This window comes from Psammomys obesus, unplaced genomic scaffold, assembly GCF_907164565.1.
Source record: "Psammomys obesus unplaced genomic scaffold, mPsaObe1.curated_primary_1811, whole genome shotgun sequence".
Classification (NCBI taxonomy): Eukaryota; Metazoa; Chordata; class Mammalia; order Rodentia; family Muridae; genus Psammomys; species Psammomys obesus.
Genome location: NW_026593613.1, coordinates 11,578 through 29,460, shown reverse-complemented (window position 1 = coordinate 29,460; position 17,883 = coordinate 11,578). Strand labels below are relative to the sequence as shown.

The 17,883-nt window shown below is 42.1% G+C and overlaps 1 protein-coding gene across 1 annotated transcript; it reads left to right on the top strand.

Moving 5' to 3' along the window:
• The first annotated feature begins 7,080 nt into the window (after positions 1 to 7,080).
• On the top strand, positions 7,081 to 16,294 carry LOC129684179 (mitotic-spindle organizing protein 2-like). Its single transcript, XM_055617254.1, has 4 exons — positions 7,081 to 7,234; positions 7,487 to 7,662; positions 7,851 to 7,990; positions 15,970 to 16,294. Exons 2-4 carry the CDS (start codon positions 7,496 to 7,498, stop codon positions 16,110 to 16,112), a joined length of 450 nt encoding a protein of 149 aa, XP_055473229.1. The 5' UTR covers positions 7,081 to 7,234; positions 7,487 to 7,495; the 3' UTR covers positions 16,113 to 16,294.
• Positions 16,295 to 17,883: the final 1,589 nt, after the last annotated feature.

Genomic DNA, 17,883 nt, shown 5'->3' with positions numbered 1-17,883 from the left:
TTTAGTATTTTATATGCTAATTAAAATAATCATTAAAATATGTGTAATGGCCTCCATAATAACACTCAGCAGTCCAGACATGGGAGTAAGATAGATGAAAAAGCCCACTGTACTCTCATTACCTGTGACTGTCACTGTTGACCTGAGTGGACCTACTGCTTGCTCAGGGATTAGATCTTGTTTCCTTTCTTTGGATGTGGGCATGTGGAAATGTCTTTTTCTTAGTGTATTAGTTTGATCTTTTGCTACTATAAATTTTCCATAACCAAGTCTAAAAATCAGTTTCTAGATGTCAAGTTTCCTCCAGAGTAAGGATGTATGATAAAGAAAGTGTTTAAATTTACTCATGTGTAGCACAGTATACTAGACTGACTCAAAAATGTGTATGATTTGAGAGTTTCTGAGCAGTTATTGAGTTCATTTCCCAAGTCCATCACCACTTGGAAACTTCTAGTTCCAATTTGTCTCAAGAGTTCCCTTTTCTTCTAGGGCTCAGCAATAACAAGCCTATGTCTATCTCAAGAGTATTGAGAAAACAGCCTCCATATGATGAAATAGTGTGACCTCCTAGTGAGTACAGGGACCTCTGACTTCAGGCTTCCACTCAGATCAGTCTGGATCAACAACCACCTCTTTCCTGCAGCTGGGATTAGCAGCTCCTCATGCCAGGCTCCATGACTGTCATAGGATTAGAAACATATCCAAATGAAGCTCTCTCACACAAAACTATTATCAGAGTGAGAACAGCCCCTGCTCAAGGTTGGAAACCATCTCATGGGATATCTTGGACTTGTCCAGCCTCCCTCCTCACATTTTTTTTTTTTATTGAAGGATTTTTTTTTTTTTAAATAGCATGAGAAGTGCCTTGGACCAGCTTCAGATACGAGTGAGATCTAGCAAAAGAGTCAGTGTGGTCATCCTGTTTCTCAGTTTCATGTGATCTTACCTGGTTATGAATGACCTCTTGTCTTCCTCCAGAGTCTTACAGTACTTAGGCTGCTGTAACAGAAGGCCCTAAAATGCCAAGCTTAGAAACAAAAGGTATTAAATTTTATAGTGATGGAATCTGCTAAACACCAAATAAGAATTCGAGAGGATTCAGTGTCTATTGAGGGCCACACTAGCCCATAAAGGGTGTCTTCTCACTGCAAACAACTGAAACTAGGACAGGAAATATGATTTTTTTTATTGTATCCTTATCTTATTAGTGGTGACTTTGCTATGCAAATGACCTTGCTTTCAGATGTAGTTTCCACTGGCCTGTGATTTCAACATATACATTTTGGCAGAGAGAGAAATTCCAGCCAAAGCTTCTGAGGACCTTACTTTTCTTTCATGTCTCCAGAGGAAGGAACATTGATTCTAGTCGTAGTCCTCCATCTATGCTGATTTATTATTTCTCCCCATCACTTCTGTTTATAGTCTCATCATATAATTTAGCAAACAGAATATTCCAGGGGATCCTTTCCTTAAAGTATTGATTCCAAATCTATCCACCACTCCTTGTCAAACCATGTTCTTCCTGGGCTCATAGAGTATAGCAGATTGTGAGCACATTCTTGAATCATCCCCAGAAAGCTTAACACATGGGAATTGACTTTTCATTTTCCTCTACTTCTTTCTCCTTCTTGTATTTGCAGGTAATATATACAAAGGATATAAAACAAGTAAAGTTTATTTAAAATCGGGTATATTTAATAGATGGTCCTCAAACTCCTTAATGATCTGCTGAGTGAAACATTTAATATCTTTAGTGAGAGCTGAGAGTGGTGGCACATGCCTTTAAACCCAGCACTAGGGGAGGTAGAGGCAGGTGGATCTCTGTAAGTTTGAAGCCAGCCTGCTCTATGAAATGAGTCCAGGACATCCAGGGTTACACAGAGAAACCCTGTCTCAAAAAAAAAAAAAAAAGGCTTAATAAAAAGGCTTTAATAAAAAGACTTCCTGGCCATTTGGAATGTACTTCCTGCCCTAATGTATCCTTCTCAGATCTCCAGTGGTTTTAATGACTAACTCTGTCAGTTCAATAGCAGGATTAACAAATTAAAAATGTATTCATTTTGTGTTTTATCACTAAAACTTCATTATTTAAATTTATATCTTTATATAATTTAAAATAACAATGTAAGTAGACTTGAGGTAGATTTCTAAAAAATAATTTTAAAGGTTAGTTTTTAATTTTATTAATTTTCATAAATTTTTATTAGTTTACTTTACATCTGATCATAGCTTCCCCTCCCTTCTCTCCTCCCATTCCTTCCCTCACTTCACTTCTCCACCATCACCCTGTCCTCTCTCCTGAGAAAGGCTCAGAAAAAGGGAGGCATCCATGGATATCAACCTTCCTTGACAAGTTGTAGTAGGACTAAGCACATCTTCTCCTATTGTGGCTAGGCAAGGCAGCCCAGGTAGGAAAAAGGGATGCCAACTCAGGCAACAGAGTCATATACAGCTCCTGCTCCTGCTATTAGGAGTCCCACATGAAGACCCAGCTGCACCATTGTTACATATGTACAGAGGCTCTAGGTCCATCCCATGCATGCTCTCTGGTTGATGGTTCTATCTCTGTGAACCCCTATGGGCCCAGGTTAGCTGATTCTGTATGTTTACTTGTGGTTCCTGATATATCTGGCCCCTTCAATCCTTCCTCTTCCTCTTCCACAGAATTCCCCAAGCTCTGCCTACTATTTCTGTGGTTCTCTGCATCTGTTTCCATTAGCAGCTGAGTGAAGCCTCTCAGATGACAGTTATGCTAGGTGCCTGTCTGCAAGTATAGCAGAATATCATTAGTAGTGTAAGGGGTGGACTCTCTCTCTCTCATGGCATGGGTCTCAAGCATGGGCCATTCCTTCAATTTCTACTCCATCTTTACCCCTGAACCTATTGTTGGCAGGACAAATTCTGAGTCTAAGGTTTTGTGTCAGGGTTGGTGTCCCAGTCTCTACAGGAAGTGGCTTTTTCAGGTTCTAAATCCCCCATTCCCAGGAGTCTGAGCTAGGGTAACCCTCCTAGATTCCTGGTAGTTTCGATTGTCTTGGTTTCTAGTTCAGCCCAGAGATGTCTACCCTACCACACACCAATTGAAGTTCTCTCCCCACACTCTCCCTCCATCCTCCCCACAACTTGATCCTTCCTGCTTCCTTCCTCAGCCTCTCAGTCTCCCCTACTCAGTCCCTCCATCCATCCACCTCGTCCATCCACCTATGTAATTAGATGGCTAAGAAATGCAAACATACTTGCATGTTTCTCAAATTTCCTTGGAAGCTAAAAAGTGTTCAATAAAATTTAAATTATTTAAAAGTTTTTACCTAAAATTATATTTGGTACAGTCTAGAAATCTGTCTTGTCTATATAACATAATGAAAATTGGAGCCTTCCAGCAAGTTTTCCTCTATGAAACTATTATAGTTTGATATCGTTGACATTTTTGTTTCATTTACAGTATCCCAAAAAAAAGCCCCAAAGCACTTTTTCCCTAAAGGAGATAAAATCTAAAGTACATGATAAATAAAAATATGAAGAAACTAATTGATGGAAAACAACAGGTGTCAACACCAGGGCTATGCTTATGTCTTTCAGAAAATGAACAAAGTCACAGATGGCTCCTGATGGCCAGCATCCCAGAGACCAGTGAACCAATGAAACATCTGAAGGTAAATGACAAAATTCATCAAGATGAGATGTCTCAAGAGAGAGATTATGCTGATAATCTGGGAGACATCAAGACTTTAACTCATCAAGTTAATGATAAGTTTGGAGAAACAACAAGGATTGATCCGAAGACAAATGCTGCATCTCTCTCATTGGAGGCTCTTAGCTCCAAATCCCTACATGTGAGTACATAGCCTTGAGGAACTGCAGAAATCAGGGGGGAAAAGACCACTGTCAGAATAAGGAGGCTGTGGAGCTACAGAGAGGGTGATAGCCTGGTACCAGTGGCAAATGTAAAATGGGGACACTTTAGAAAGAGTGCAGGGAGGAAAATACAGAAGGCTAGAGGAGGATAACGCAACAATAAGGATTTCTGAAAAAGTATCAAGAAATCATACTATTATCTATCTTTTCAAAATCTAAAATACTGTTAACAATCTCTATAAAAATATACAATCATAGTTTAAATGAACTTTTCTCATCTGGACTGATAGTGTTCCCTCCAAAGAGCCAAAGACAACCTAACAAAAGCCCCAAAAGCAGACATGAGAAGCCCTCTTATGAGTTGTTGCTCAGGGCTGTCCAAGAAATTTCCAAAACATTACAGGCTATTAGTACTGAACTAGGTTTCCCTGTAGAGGTGGGAGGTAAGTCCCCTATTGTTGGAGACACCATACACTTCAGACACAGGTCCCAGAGGTTCCTGAGCTGGAACTGAACTGGAAGCCTCTTTCCTGAGGACTAGGTTTTATGTTACTAGAAGGCACCATGCAAGCTTCCAAAAGAGAGAAGTAATCAATAATCCCAGCCAGCTACAAAGCCAACAAACCACAACAATCAAGATGCACAATAGCCCTAAGGGTACAGTAGTGGTATGCATACCTTGGCAATGACCATCAGTTCTCTATTTGGATTTAAGATTCACGCAAGACAGAAACCATGCCTGGTACTGGGAACCCAGAGCTAATGATGTCATGGATTTTACAACCATCACTTTGCTAGTTATACTAGCACAATCCCTAAAACAAACCAAACATTTGTCCTTATACCCACAGTTAAGTGTAGTCCTTACTCACGAAGGAAATTTTCTTGCAGCAGATGGAGAGTTTAGGGATGAGATTTGGGGTTAGGGCTTGAATCTGAGTCAAGAATAGCATTAGGTACAGCACTAGGGCTAGTCTAGTGTCAGGATTAGACTTAGTGCTATGTGCAGGCCTCAGGTTGTTTAGGGACAGGGTTATGTTTATTGTTTGGGTTTGGGTAAGAATTAGGGCTATGGTTAACACTACTAATTGGGTTAGGGTTAGGAATAGTTTAGGGTCAGAGTTTTTACGAGAGTGTGTGATACTATGAGCTTGTGTGAGACTGTGTGTGTATGAGCATGACTGTAGCTGAGTGCAATAGTATGTTCAAGTGTCTTGATGTGTGTCTTTGTGTGTGCCTATATGAATATGATTTGGTGTACATGAATTTGAGTGCAGAACTGTTTCTCTGAGCATGTGTGTGTGTGTGAGAGAGAGAAAGAGACAGAAGACTTTGTATGAGCATATTAATGTGTGGAAATGTTTGAATTTCTAAGTGTATATTAGTACAAGAGCCCTCAAATAAACTCCCTCAGCCTATATAGTCTAGCCCTGTATGGCCTTTCCTGAAGTTGAGGTAATATGTGATTGGGAAAGAATTGTATGGAAAGAGCTGAGTGGAGAGACACAAGTGACGGCCCAATGACCCTACCTTGACCTTCCTTCTACAAAGACTGGCCATCTATGGCCTGAGGTGATATACTCTTGCAAACAGGCACAGCTTAGATGACAGTTGTTTGCTAGGAAGATAGTGCTTTACCATACCTAGATTTGCCTCCTGTTTGGACTCTTGAGCAATAGGAGCTGGATCCTGGAGCCACCAACTCCACCCACACAATAGATGTTCCACCTTGGAAAGCAGGTGCCAGGCTATTTGTCATAATCCTGTAATGTCTGCTCCTTGAGCCAAACTCATTCCCCACAGCCAGCCCTGCTTCTTCACTATCACCAGCAGCTTCCTGTCAGCATGGTCTTCACCCATGACAGACACCCCATTCAACATGGGCCTGGAGGCTAGGAATACAAGTGCACTCCAGCGTTTAGCCCTGAGGTCTGGACCCTGGTGACTGGTCAAAGGTCCACCAAGTATAGGCTGTATGAAGTAATGAAGACCAGCAGAACCAGGAAGCTGTCTTCAGTGCAGGGAAGAAAGGAGGAAGGATGATTTTCATATTGAAAGTATTTTTTCATACCCTATAACCTTATCATAGTTTTCTTTCCTTCATCTCCCTGAACCTCTCCACTTCTCCACCTACTCAACTACTTACCTTCTTTTTCTTTCTCTAGTGTTGTGGGTATTATTTACTATTGATTTCTCTTATAGTTAATGAGTGGTTTTCCTAAACAGCTGTATAACCAAATCACCACAAAAAGACTAGGATTTATTTAATTAACCTAGAGCACAATGCTGGGCTATAGTGACTCCATCCTAAACCTCCACGCCTGCATACTTTCCTACCATTCACATTCACCCATTTTACTTGCTTTTAGTGGTATCTTAGGTCCAGTTCATTTCTTCCAAGACCTGTCCTCCAGATTCTCCTCCTCCCTCTCCCCTCCTTCCCTCCTCTCCTCCCCACTCCAGACCAGGATGTCTCACCCTATCCTCTCCAATGCTTGGCATTGTGGCTGGTTGTTTTAATTGACAATTTAGAGAACAAATTGTGGCATTTTTACACAAACTTGAGGCAGGTGATGCTTAGAATAAGCATCACAATGCAATGTCCGGATTGAAACCAGATAGTGGGGGAGAGAAATCAGCATTTGAATGAACAAGGGTAAATTGTATACATTCCAAAAAAAGATTATACCAACACTCTAGCAAACAAATAGGCACATTTAAAAAAAGAAAAAGAAAAAGAAAACAAAATGAAACAAAACAAAATGAAAAAGAAAACAACATAAAGCCAGGAGAAACATACACATGTAGAGACACACACACAATCCCCATGAAAACACATATTTAGAAACCATATATAAGGAAAAGAGCAGTCAGGTTAAAAAAAATGTCCAAAGTATCATGAGACAAAATATCCCCTAGAGTGCCACTGCACAAATCTTAAATGAATCTCCTGGTTCTCTTTCCCTCTGCGTGGGTACTCCTGGACTGGCTCCTCAGATCCAGTCTTCCCAGGTGGCAGTGACACTTGACTCATGATGGCTGGTCAAGCATTTGGCATACTCATCATACAGGCCAAGCTGATGTGTTGAGTTCATCTCTTGCCGAGATGGGTATCTTCAGAAACCAGCCGCCTAACGCAACGCGGAAGTACTGTCGTAGAGCTTTGTCATCAAGCCACGCCCCCTGCCTAGGGGGAAAAGCGTCACTACCTCTCGGGAAAGGCGCCTGCGCAAAGCAAAGGGCAGGGGCGGTTAGCCACAAAGGCGCATGCGCAATGACGGCTCGGCGACCCTTTGAGCTTAATTTTTATGCCCACCAGCGGGAAGAAGTGCGTGTGAGCATGAAAACGAAAGCTCTTTAGGGACCCTCAGCAGAACAGGTAATTAAACCCACCATCCAAAAAGAATTTACTAAGTACCCAGTATATTCTGAACACTATTCTAGGTGCTGCTACCTAAGCCAGCGGTCAATCGGGGTCCTGATCGGCAGGTAGCGGACAGAGGCGCTCAGAACAATCTTGCAGTCGACTATGTAAAGGCCTCTTGGGACCCTTGCTCACTGTGTTGGAGGTTGGAGGACCCTGCATGGAAACGGGTGGTCAGTAGCAGGGCCAAACACTCACTTTTTCCAGGCTTCACGGATGGCGGCAGTGGGTGGTAGTGCTGGAATCGCGGCACCCACCGGACTGGAGGCAGCGACATTGCAGAAGCTGGCTCTTCTGCGGAAGAAGGTGCTCGGCACCGAGGAGATGGAGCTGTATGAGCTTGCGCAGGCTGCGGGCGCCGCCATCGACCCCGATGTGTTCAAGTGAGAAGGCGAGGGTCGGGACTTCCAAATGCCTGCTTTGGGATCCCTTTGACCTTCATCTGTTACTCTGAAAAAAATTCCAGTTTTCCGTGTGGGTTTTCAGGGCTATTGCCCAGTTCTCCCAACTCCTGAAGCAGGTCTGTCCTGCAGCTTGCAGGGTTCTCTAAGCACCGCATTTGTTCCCCCAGGATCCTGTTGGACTTGCTGAATCTGAACGTGGCTCCCCTCGCCGTCTTCCAGATGCTGAAATCCATGTGTGCTGGGCAGAGGATAGCAAGTGATCCCCAGGATTCTGTGTCCATATCTCTGTCAACATCAGAGACCCGAGGTTAGAGGTGGGCTGGCTACTTACAGCCAACGGTGGCAGTAATGGGAGGAGGGTCTGAGAACCCAAGGTTGGCTTGGTTCAGAATGGCTCAGTTTGTCTGCAGACCCATCCACCTTCTGGGGACTTTAGTTGGCTCCACCGTTAGGACTGTACTGCTGGATCAAGGTCCAAGCAGGATAGGGTCTCTCTGACTCCTTCCCACTTCTTCATCATGCCTTCTATCCACAAGTATTGGAATAAATATGGCTTTGCTCTCCATCTATCTGACAATCACAGGTTCAGGGGAGTACTCAGAGAACAAGGCAGGCAACTCATTACCTACGCTTCCCAGTCGCAGGTCTAGCTCTCCTTCATCTAAGGCAAGGCCTGCACACCTCCCATCTGGTAATGTTTTCAGTTTCAAGACTGGAGGCATCTGATTGCCTTGGAACATAGAGTAGTGGTCTGTTAGAATAGTAGCCCAGTGCTCAGGTGTGAAGGGCTCCCCCGCTCTGTGGTCATGACTGGAACTGGGTTAAGAGGATGGTGGTAAGCAGAATAAGGGATCTCAGGCCTTGAACCTATCCATCCTATCTGTTGCCTTTGTTCTCTTTGGCTGATGGGACCCTCTGAAATACAGAGTGTCCTTGCAGGCAAGGGGATGGAGAGGCAGTGCTGGTTCACTGCCTGGAAGCCCAGGAACAACCTGGAAGGCATCCAAGTAGGGTAAAGTGCCAGTCTGGTAGTCAGGCCACGCATACTCACTGATCTATCCTCTCTCTGCTCAATTTGCATCTCTGTGGCCTCTATGGCCCTCCTTTCTCTGCTGTGAACAGAAGCAAGGCCATTCTTTCCCTTAGGCCTGCAGCCTCTCCAGGTCTGCTCTGTGACCCAGCTGTCATGCACCTGCCTCTGCCCCCATGCCTTACTCTGGTTCTCTTGCTGTGTGTCTTCTTCTTTCACAGGCATTTGTATTATCTATCTATGGGTTTGATGTTGATGTGTACTCTTCCACTGGAAACTACCATTGTCCCCACAAGGCCAGGGCAACTTTGAGCTACAAGATCAGGGCACTGTAGGCCATCCCAGCTATGCAACTCAGAAACAAGACACATTTTCTGGTTTACCAAAGACACAGTATTTTTAGAATATACAATTGGGCTGGTGCTCCAGGATAACACCCACATGTGCCCAGTTTTAAGATCACTAACCCAGGCAGAGAATGTAAGACAGGGGCAAAGATGAGGCATCATGGTAAGCTGTTGGGAACTTGGCCTCACTCACTTTAGCATTATCCCTCAGGTGAATGTAAAGTATGACATAGGGAACAGATCTCTCACCCCAGCCTTCTTGGCAACTCCATAGAGTGACATTTGCTAGTCACATACACCTACTTAAAACTGAGTTTCTCTCATGCTTCATTTGTGATTTGAGTATCCTTCAGGTATTTCTAGGTAGGAGGTCAGAAATTCATAATCAGGATATGTGAGCTCCCAGGAATTATCTATTTGTCCCTTCTTCCATAACCTCCTCCATGTTGCTCAGCTTTGTCCTAAATGCCACATTTAAGTTGGTAACCCTGAGGAGAAGGATTGGGGATGGAATACAGGATGAAGCGAGGAATTTCTGAGGAGGAGGGTTTAGTCCTAGCCCTGAGGGACATGGTGTCAACAAGAAGCATTGGGAAAGTGGCTGCTCTCAAAGATGTGAAGGGGAGTGAGGAAAGAGGTGGAGCTGAACCTTAAATGGACTACAGCTCATAGGCTACCAGGTGAGGCAAAGAGGGATCTCTGACTTCTGTGTGTCATCTGTGTGTCATCCATACACACAGACCTTTTAGCCACCCTATCAGTAACCAAGTCTGGGGTGGAGAAAGTAACAGGAGAGGTCATTGTGATCCAGCTGGAGGGATGTGATGGCCTGTATGACAAAGTGTATGCCCACTGACACCTACCATAGCTTTCTTGGAGGAACTAGATTGGTATTGCTCCAGGCCATGTTAGAGTGCTGTTTAGCCCCTAGAGTCTATAAAATACTACAGGTACAACAGGATCATCTGGATAGCTGCACCCCAGCTTTCCAGTTAGACATGGAATCTCTCATGTCTAGCAGAGATATGAGAAACATCTGCAGAAGCTGGCCAGCTAGCCACAGTGGCCTTCTGCCATGCCAAGGAAAGTAGGCTCAGTTCAGTGCTCCCTATTTATGTTTAGGGAAACTACACAGTTTGAAAAGCTGTCCCTCCAGAAAGTACAAGGTGAAATTTGGTGTATAGAAGACAGAAATCTCACATAAGGTAGACTGTCCAGCAAGTGCCTTGAGCTATAATAGGGCTGCTGTTGTCAAGGCTGGATATTGAAGGACTGGTATGAAAAGTAATATAACAGCTTATGAACATATATAGAAATATATTGAGATATTAATACAGTTGTTCCTTGATAGCTGCAGAGATTCGTTCTAAGACCACCCTTCCCCCAGAAACATCAAAATCTACAAATGCCCAAGTACCTCTTATAAAGTGTGTGCCATTATGCATGCTTTCTTCTTTTCTTCCTCTTCTTCCTCCTCTTTCTTCTCTCTACTTAATTCACTTTATTTTTCTTGTACAAAAAGCCCCTTATGTGGTAGTCACAGCTGGAGCCTGGGTCCTCTGGACACAGACTCTGGTGTGGGTTTTCACAAAATGATCAGTGAATTCATAACAAGGAGACTTGGTGAACACTGTCTCTTTCCAGAGGTTGGGGGTCAGGTAGCTGTAGGTCTTAGAGATAACATCAAAGGTGGCCTTGGCAAAGTTGCCCAGGGTGGCAGTCCAGCCCCTGGTTGATTGATGTGTAGCAGTCATCAATACCAACCACCATCAGTAGCTTCTTGGGCACAGGAGCAGAGTCTGTGCCAGTACCTCTGGGGGCAGGTATGAGATGCACCAAAACAGGGCCACAGCAGCCTGTCAACCTGCATCGAATAGTGTGGGACTTGTCAATCTTGTTCCCTCAGTAGCTTCTCTGCACAGGGATGATGGAAAGGTTGGCCAAGAAGAGATAGGAGCTCCACAAGGAAACTAACAGAGCCAATAAATCTGGGCCCAGAAGGGCCTACAGAGACTGATGAATCAACCAAGAACCAGGCACAGAGAGGACCTAGACCCTCTTCTCAGACGTAACCCATTGGCAGCTAAGTCTCCATGGGGATTCCCTAGTAAGGAGAGCAGGGGCAGTCACTGGCATGAACTTGATTGTCTGCTTTTTGTTCAACTCCCTCTGGTAGGTGGACTTATTAGGCCACAGAGAGAGGATCCAGATGGTCCTGATGAGACCTGATAGGCTAGGTCAGACAGTAGGGGAGGAGGACCTCCCCTATCAGTGGACTAGGGGAGGGACATAGTGGGGGGAAGAGGGAGAGTGGGTGGGACTGGGAGGAGAAGAGGAAGGGGGCTACAGCCAGGATACAAAGTGAATAAATTATAAATAATAATAATAATAATAATAATAATAATAATAAACAAAAAGATCATGGCTTCTCACATGGCAGTGACTATCTCCCTGTAGCACTTAACACCAAGACCAACATGACCATTGTAGTACCCAATAGGGACAAAAGCCTTGAACCTGGTCCACTGGCCATCCTGTGTCTACTTCCACACTGGCATGATCTTTATATCCTCATCCTTTAGGGATGGGCCCAGGGAAAAGTCAGTGATCTTGGATTCCTTAGTGGGCAAGGAGAATAAGTAGATCTTCAAGGACTTGATCTTCATGTCCTTAACTAGGCAGCCCAGTTTGGTGATGGAGATCTACTCCTTGTCTTTGGCTTTACCCCCACAAGACCCTGGGCCTTTGCATGACTATAGTCCCTAAAATTGCTGCCAAATCCTCCAAGGAAGCCACAGCATCCTCCTAATCCTGGGCCTCCGGGTCCTCTGGCACCTCCTATTGTACCATCTGCCACTTGGCGTTTTCCCAAAGAAGAAGTGCATGCTTGCTTCTTAATTCCTTCCTTTCTTTTATTTATTTATTTTTTTTCTGTGCTGGGGAGTGGACTTAGGACTTTTGTACTATGTTCTCCCCCAAACCCTGGTATGTTAATTTTCTATGTACTAGGCATGGATCATGCCACTAAGCTACATTCCCTGATCTGTTCAATACACCTGTGTCACAAATACTGGGAGGAGTACAGGTATCTGACACACATGTTCATGTGCATTAACACAAACATACATACATGACATGAAGTAATTTCCTACCTTGTCTCTTCTAATTAGTTTTGGTTTGAAGTCTGTTTTGTTAGCTATTAAAAATAGCTATACCTGCTTGCTTGAGTCCATTTGCTTGGAATACCATTTCCATCCTGGCATGGTGATATTTGTCCTTGATAGTGAAGTATGTTTCATGGGTGCAGCAGAAAGATAGACCCTGTTTTCTAATCCAATCTGTTAGTCTTTGTGTTTTTTATTGAGGGAATTGAGACCATTAATATTGAGAGTTATTAGTAAAAAGTTCTTATTACTTTCCATTATTTTTTGTTATTTTATGGGTTTTAGTTTTTCCTTTCCTTTCAGCTGTTTCTGGATTATATTATTCCTTATGTCGTCTTGGGTATAGCTAAGTTTCTCTTCAGGATGCTACCCCGCCCTTCTGGTATATTTTGTCAAGCTTGATTGACATTATTTAAGTTTGTTTTTAATGTGAAATTTTTTTCTGTCAATTTTGATTGATAGTTTTGCTGGGTATAGTAGTCTGGACTGTTGTCTATGGCCTTAAAGAGTTTATAGGACATCCATCTAGGCCCTTCTGGCTTTCCGATTATCCCTTAAAAAGTCAGGTGTTAGTCTAATAAGCCTACCTTTATTTGACTGGGCCTTTTTTCTCTTGTAGCTTTTAATATACTTTCTTTGTTCTGTACTTTTAGTGTTTTAATTATTATTATTTAATAATATTGTTTAATTATTTAATAATAATTATTATTATTATGTATTATGGGGAATTTCTTTTCCAATTCTTTTTCTTTGGTGTTGTGCATGTTCCTCGATGGGCACCTCCTTCTTCAGACTGGGAAAATTTTCTTTCATGATTTTGTTTAAAATATTTTCTGTGACCATGACATGGATTTCTTCATTCTTTATACTTATTTTTTTTAGGTTTGATCTTTTCAGTATCCCAGGTTTTTTGGATGTTTTGAGCCTGATTTTTTTTTTTAACATTTTCTTTTACTGAGCTCTCCATTGTCTTCAAGACCTGATATTCTCTCTTCCATTTTTTAAAACTCTTGGTGAGGCCTGCCTCTGAGGTTTTTGTTTGACATCGTGAGTTTTTCCTTTCCAGTTTTATTTCAGTTTGGGTTTCCTTTAGTGCTTCTGTTTCTGTGTCAAATTCTATCTATCTATCTATCTATCTATCTATCTATCTATCTATCTATCTATATTTTTTTTTTTTGAGACAGGTTTTCTGTATGTAGCCTTAGCTGTCCTTAAACTCACTCTACAGACCAGGCTGGCCTTGAACTCAGAACTCTGCCTGCCACTGCCTCCTGGGATTAAAGGTGTGCCCCACTACCCAGCTTTTCAAGGTCTTTATTAAGCCTTTATTCATGTCCTCTTTAGGGTCTTTGAATATATTCACAATTGTTATTTTTAAATTCTTGTCTTATGCTAAGTTGCTTTTCCCAGAGCCTAGCGCAATTAGGTTGCTGGTTTCTGAAGGAGACATAATGTCTTGGATGTTCTTTTTTGTGGTTATTTTGTGAAGTGGGACATAGGCATCTGGAATTTCAATATTTGAGGTGCTTTTGGGTATATATAGCTGATCTTGTCTTTATTGGTTGAGTTTTCCATTCTTTGGTTGCTGTTGTCCAATGTAGTCCTAGCCAGGTGTGGAATCCCCGCCAACTGTGGTGGCTTTTGGGGTCTCTGGCAGAAAGTGGTTCTGGGTCCCAACCAAGTTTAAGGAGTTAAGTTGGCTAAGGGGTCCCTAATAGAAAGCTGTTTTGCAGGCCAATGGCGAATCACAAAGGAATTGGAGATAGGCTGAAAGGAAAGGTTGAGAGGGTGGTGGGGTAAAGTGAGGGGAACCCTGTGTTCAACCAAAGGTGGAGTCTGTAGGGGATGGGTCAGGTTGGAAGGAGGCACTCCTGTGGACAAGCTACAGCCAGATTAAGAGTAAGTCTGGAGAGACCTGAGTGGAGGACAGGAAGGAAGATGGAGATAAGCCTAGTGTGGCAGCTTTGGGTCCCTGGCAGAGAGAGGTTCATCAGGACTGGGGAGTCACATGGGCTAGAGATGACCTAGAAGGAAAGGCCTTCTGGACTTCCAAGAAGAACTGAGGGCACTCTGGTTTATACCATGAAGTGGTACTAGGAGGAAGTATTTGTTAGTCTTTTGAGAAAAGGTTGACATTGAACTCATATATCTGGTATCTCCTTCAGGAAGGCCTGATTCTTTGAGTTTTCCTAGACAAAGATGCTAAAGGAAGTACTGGAGGGGTTGGGGTAGGGATGCATCCTCTGCTAAGGATGGAGAGACTACTTACTCAGATGGATAAGCCATTCAGAATGTGAGGGTTCATAGTCCTCAGCCTCAGTAGGCTCTTCCCACACATCTGCACACCATGTCACAGGTTCCCATTCTTTAGCAATAAGTGCCCATTAACTGCCAATACCCTCTGAGACTGAAACTGACTTTTTTTTTTTTTTTTTTTTTTTTTTACTTAGCCAGTCTTATAATGAGGGCTTCAGTTTGATTTTCTACAGCTTAATCTCTATGGCTGTTAAAAAGAGGATTTGCTTCCAGGGACAACTAAGTTGACTTTATCAATGTAACCAGAGATACTAGAGGCAGCAAGCCAGCATCATTATTTTCTTTATTTTTTCTACAAATTGTCACTACAATTTAGTGTTCAGTTATACTTGTTTCTTTCAGTAGGTGACTCAGGATAATCTGATGCATTTATCTTGATAAATTGTTTAAATAGTCCACACCATAGATTTTTAGTGTTCTCCTTTAAAAACTGCAGCTATTAGTGAATTGAAAAACCTGTTTCAGGATTTTTTCTTAAAATTGATTTTATACATATATAAAATTGTATGTTCTATATAACATTCATATATATAATTTATAGATATGCATATATTTATAATTCTATTTTATATATTCATCCTTAAAATTCTATTTCTGTAGATCCACTCCTGGTACCACAGTCTTTATTAGTCAGGGTTCTTTAAAAAAAATGAAAATGATGGAATGAAAATATATATTTAAATACTACATTTTACTATATATAAAATATATTTAAAAGGGATTCATGAGAGTGGCTTACAGGCTGAAATCAGTGATACAGTCCAACAATCAAGTAGTTGTTCAGTTTCCAAGATTGAATATATCTGTATTTCCAGTCTGGACTGGAGTTCCCAAGGATTCCTACAGAGATCCTGGTATTCACTTTATGTTGGAATCCCAAAGAAGTAGATTTTAACTTTAGCAAATGTCTCGGCAACAGGATAGATGAACTAAGGAGAATGAAAACAAGCAGATAAAAACTAAAGTTTCTTTCTTCCCTGTCCTTTCATGTGGGCTGCCACCAGAAGATGTAACCTAGATTTAGTGTTGCTGTTCCCACATTAAAAAAGCTAGTTACGAAAATTTTTTCTTAAAATTTACTTTATATATATATATATAAAGTAAATTATATATATATAAAAATATATATATATAATTATATATGTAACAGTCATATTATATATATATATATTTATAATTCTATTTTATATATTCATCCTTAAAATTCTGTTTCTCTAGAGCCAGCCCTTATCTATGTGCCAGCATGTTAAGTTTTTTGAGATCTCATATGTCGTCAAGTTGTCAACCAAGATTACCAAAAACATATTTGCAGCTGGAACAGGTTGGATACAGAAGATAGATAGACACGTTTCCCAGGAAACAAAAATGGTGAATATGCTGGATCTAGAGTTTGTTCCCATCCTAATTATTGGTTTCTATATCTTTACAGGAAGAAACAGAGGTGGCCCCACTCTTGGCAGTGTTCCCATAGTGGCAGAACGTGGAAGCCGTGAAAGACCCATCCAGAGGATGCCACGCCAGCCCAGTGCTACTAGGCTGCCCAAGGTGGGAGGACCTGGGAAAAACTCCTAAAGCAGCCCATAGCCTAGAACAGAGACTGCACCTTGCACACAGTCCTCACAGCAGATGCTGTTCACCTCTGCACTTCCTTAAACCTTTCTGAGGTCACCTCTGCACTTCCTTAAACCTTTCTGAGGAGCTGGGTATCTCTATCTGCTGCTTTTTGATATTATTAAAGCAGAGATTTAGTGCAAGTTCTGTGTGCAGTCCTGGATTTGCTACAGCCAAACTAACTAGGGTACATAACAGTGGTTTTTACCTTTTTGGATCTTATTTGGATCTAAGAATATATGTATATTGATGAGCCTTTTAATAAACAAGTCTGCATGCTTTCCAAAATGTAAAAAGTACCCTACAAGACCAGTGGTAGGCAGGGTGCCAATACAGTCACCTAGTGAGCTGAAGCTCAGGAATGGATGGACTGTCACTCTCTGGATCATACATGTTGTAGAGACCTCAGTAACATGTGTTTACTCTGACCCCCAAATCCCTCCCACCTTCACAACCCAGTTTTAGGGATTTTGTGGATACTGCCCCTCCCTCCTTCCCTCCCTCCCTCCCTCCTTTCCTTTCTTCCTTCCTTCCTTTTTTAAATTTTATTTGATATAGGTGTTCACTATAAAACCCATGCTGGCCTAGAATCCTCTGGCCTCTGCCTCTTTAGTGCTGGGACTGAACTCCATGTACATTCCACACTTGCCATGCCCAACTTGGGACTATTTATTTCTAAGCTTTTTCACTTTGTTAGAATGCTTCCTCAGTGTAGAAATGACCAAACGTGCTCTGAGTGGGCCCAAGCCTCCACCATAGTTTTGATGTTGTTGAGCATTCATACAGCCTGTTGCTCTTTGGCCTGGTCTCCCCAAGGCCATAGTTGGGAAAGGGCTAGTAGTTACTGCTCACCTGCCTGAGAATACAAGAAAGCACTCCACAATGCTGGAATCAAGCCCATAAACAGTGTTTTCTATTAAACAGAAAACACACCCTTCCGTGACCACCTTCTGCCCATACTCTGGGGAAAACATTATTTCTGTCAGCACCCCATCGCCCTTCTGTGAATGCAGTCCCTACTAGGGTACCAAAAAAAATGATCTTTGTGTTGAGGGCAGGCATGTTGTGAGCTGTAGTCATACAATTATTTTTGTCGCTACTTCATGACTGTGATTTTGCTACTGTTATGAATCATAATGTAGCATCTGATATGCACGATATCTGATATGTGACCCATGCAAAAGGGGTCATTCCACCTTCAAAGGGGTCACAACAGGTTAAGAACCACTGACTTAGGAGGTTAAGGCAAGAGGATCATGAGTACTAAAGAGCCAACAACCTATCTAAAAAAAGAACTGTTTTAGTGAACTTACCAGAAACAATAAGGATCAAACTACAAAAGGGAGGATGAAAAGCAAAACACAGGTCCACACTTCTAACATATAAAGAAGCTGCAAGACTTGGTGATCAACTAGGAAAAAGCAGAGAAGTGCCAGAAAAATTTCTAAATGTCAGAATTAATTTTTCATACAATTCTCGGGGTGAAAAAATGTAATTTTAAGCACAATAAAATTTACTATTTTTGAATCATATACAGTATGACATTTAAATACAAGCTGATATCCACATGCTTATAGAATGAAATAGCACCTAGGTGAAGATGGCCTATTAACATGGTTGCTATGAAACCCAAATTGTCTTGAACTTACAGTAGTGATCCTTCTGAACATTTCTATGCAGATAGCTATTGATGGTCAAGAGGAAAGCATTTTCTCCAGTGTTAAGATGCACA

Excerpts from the sequence above, each read along its gene's own strand:
- LOC129684179 (XM_055617254.1), top strand. The coding sequence starts at position 7,496 with ATGGCGGCAGTGGGTGGTAGTGCTGGAATCGCGGCACCCACCGGACTG. Across the intron at positions 7,663-7,850 it reads ATCGACCCCGATGTGTTCAA|GATCCTGTTGGACTTGCTGA; the intron begins GTGAGAAGGCGA and ends TTGTTCCCCCAG. Across the intron at positions 7,991-15,969 it reads GTCAACATCAGAGACCCGAG|GAAGAAACAGAGGTGGCCCC; the intron begins GTTAGAGGTGGG and ends ATATCTTTACAG.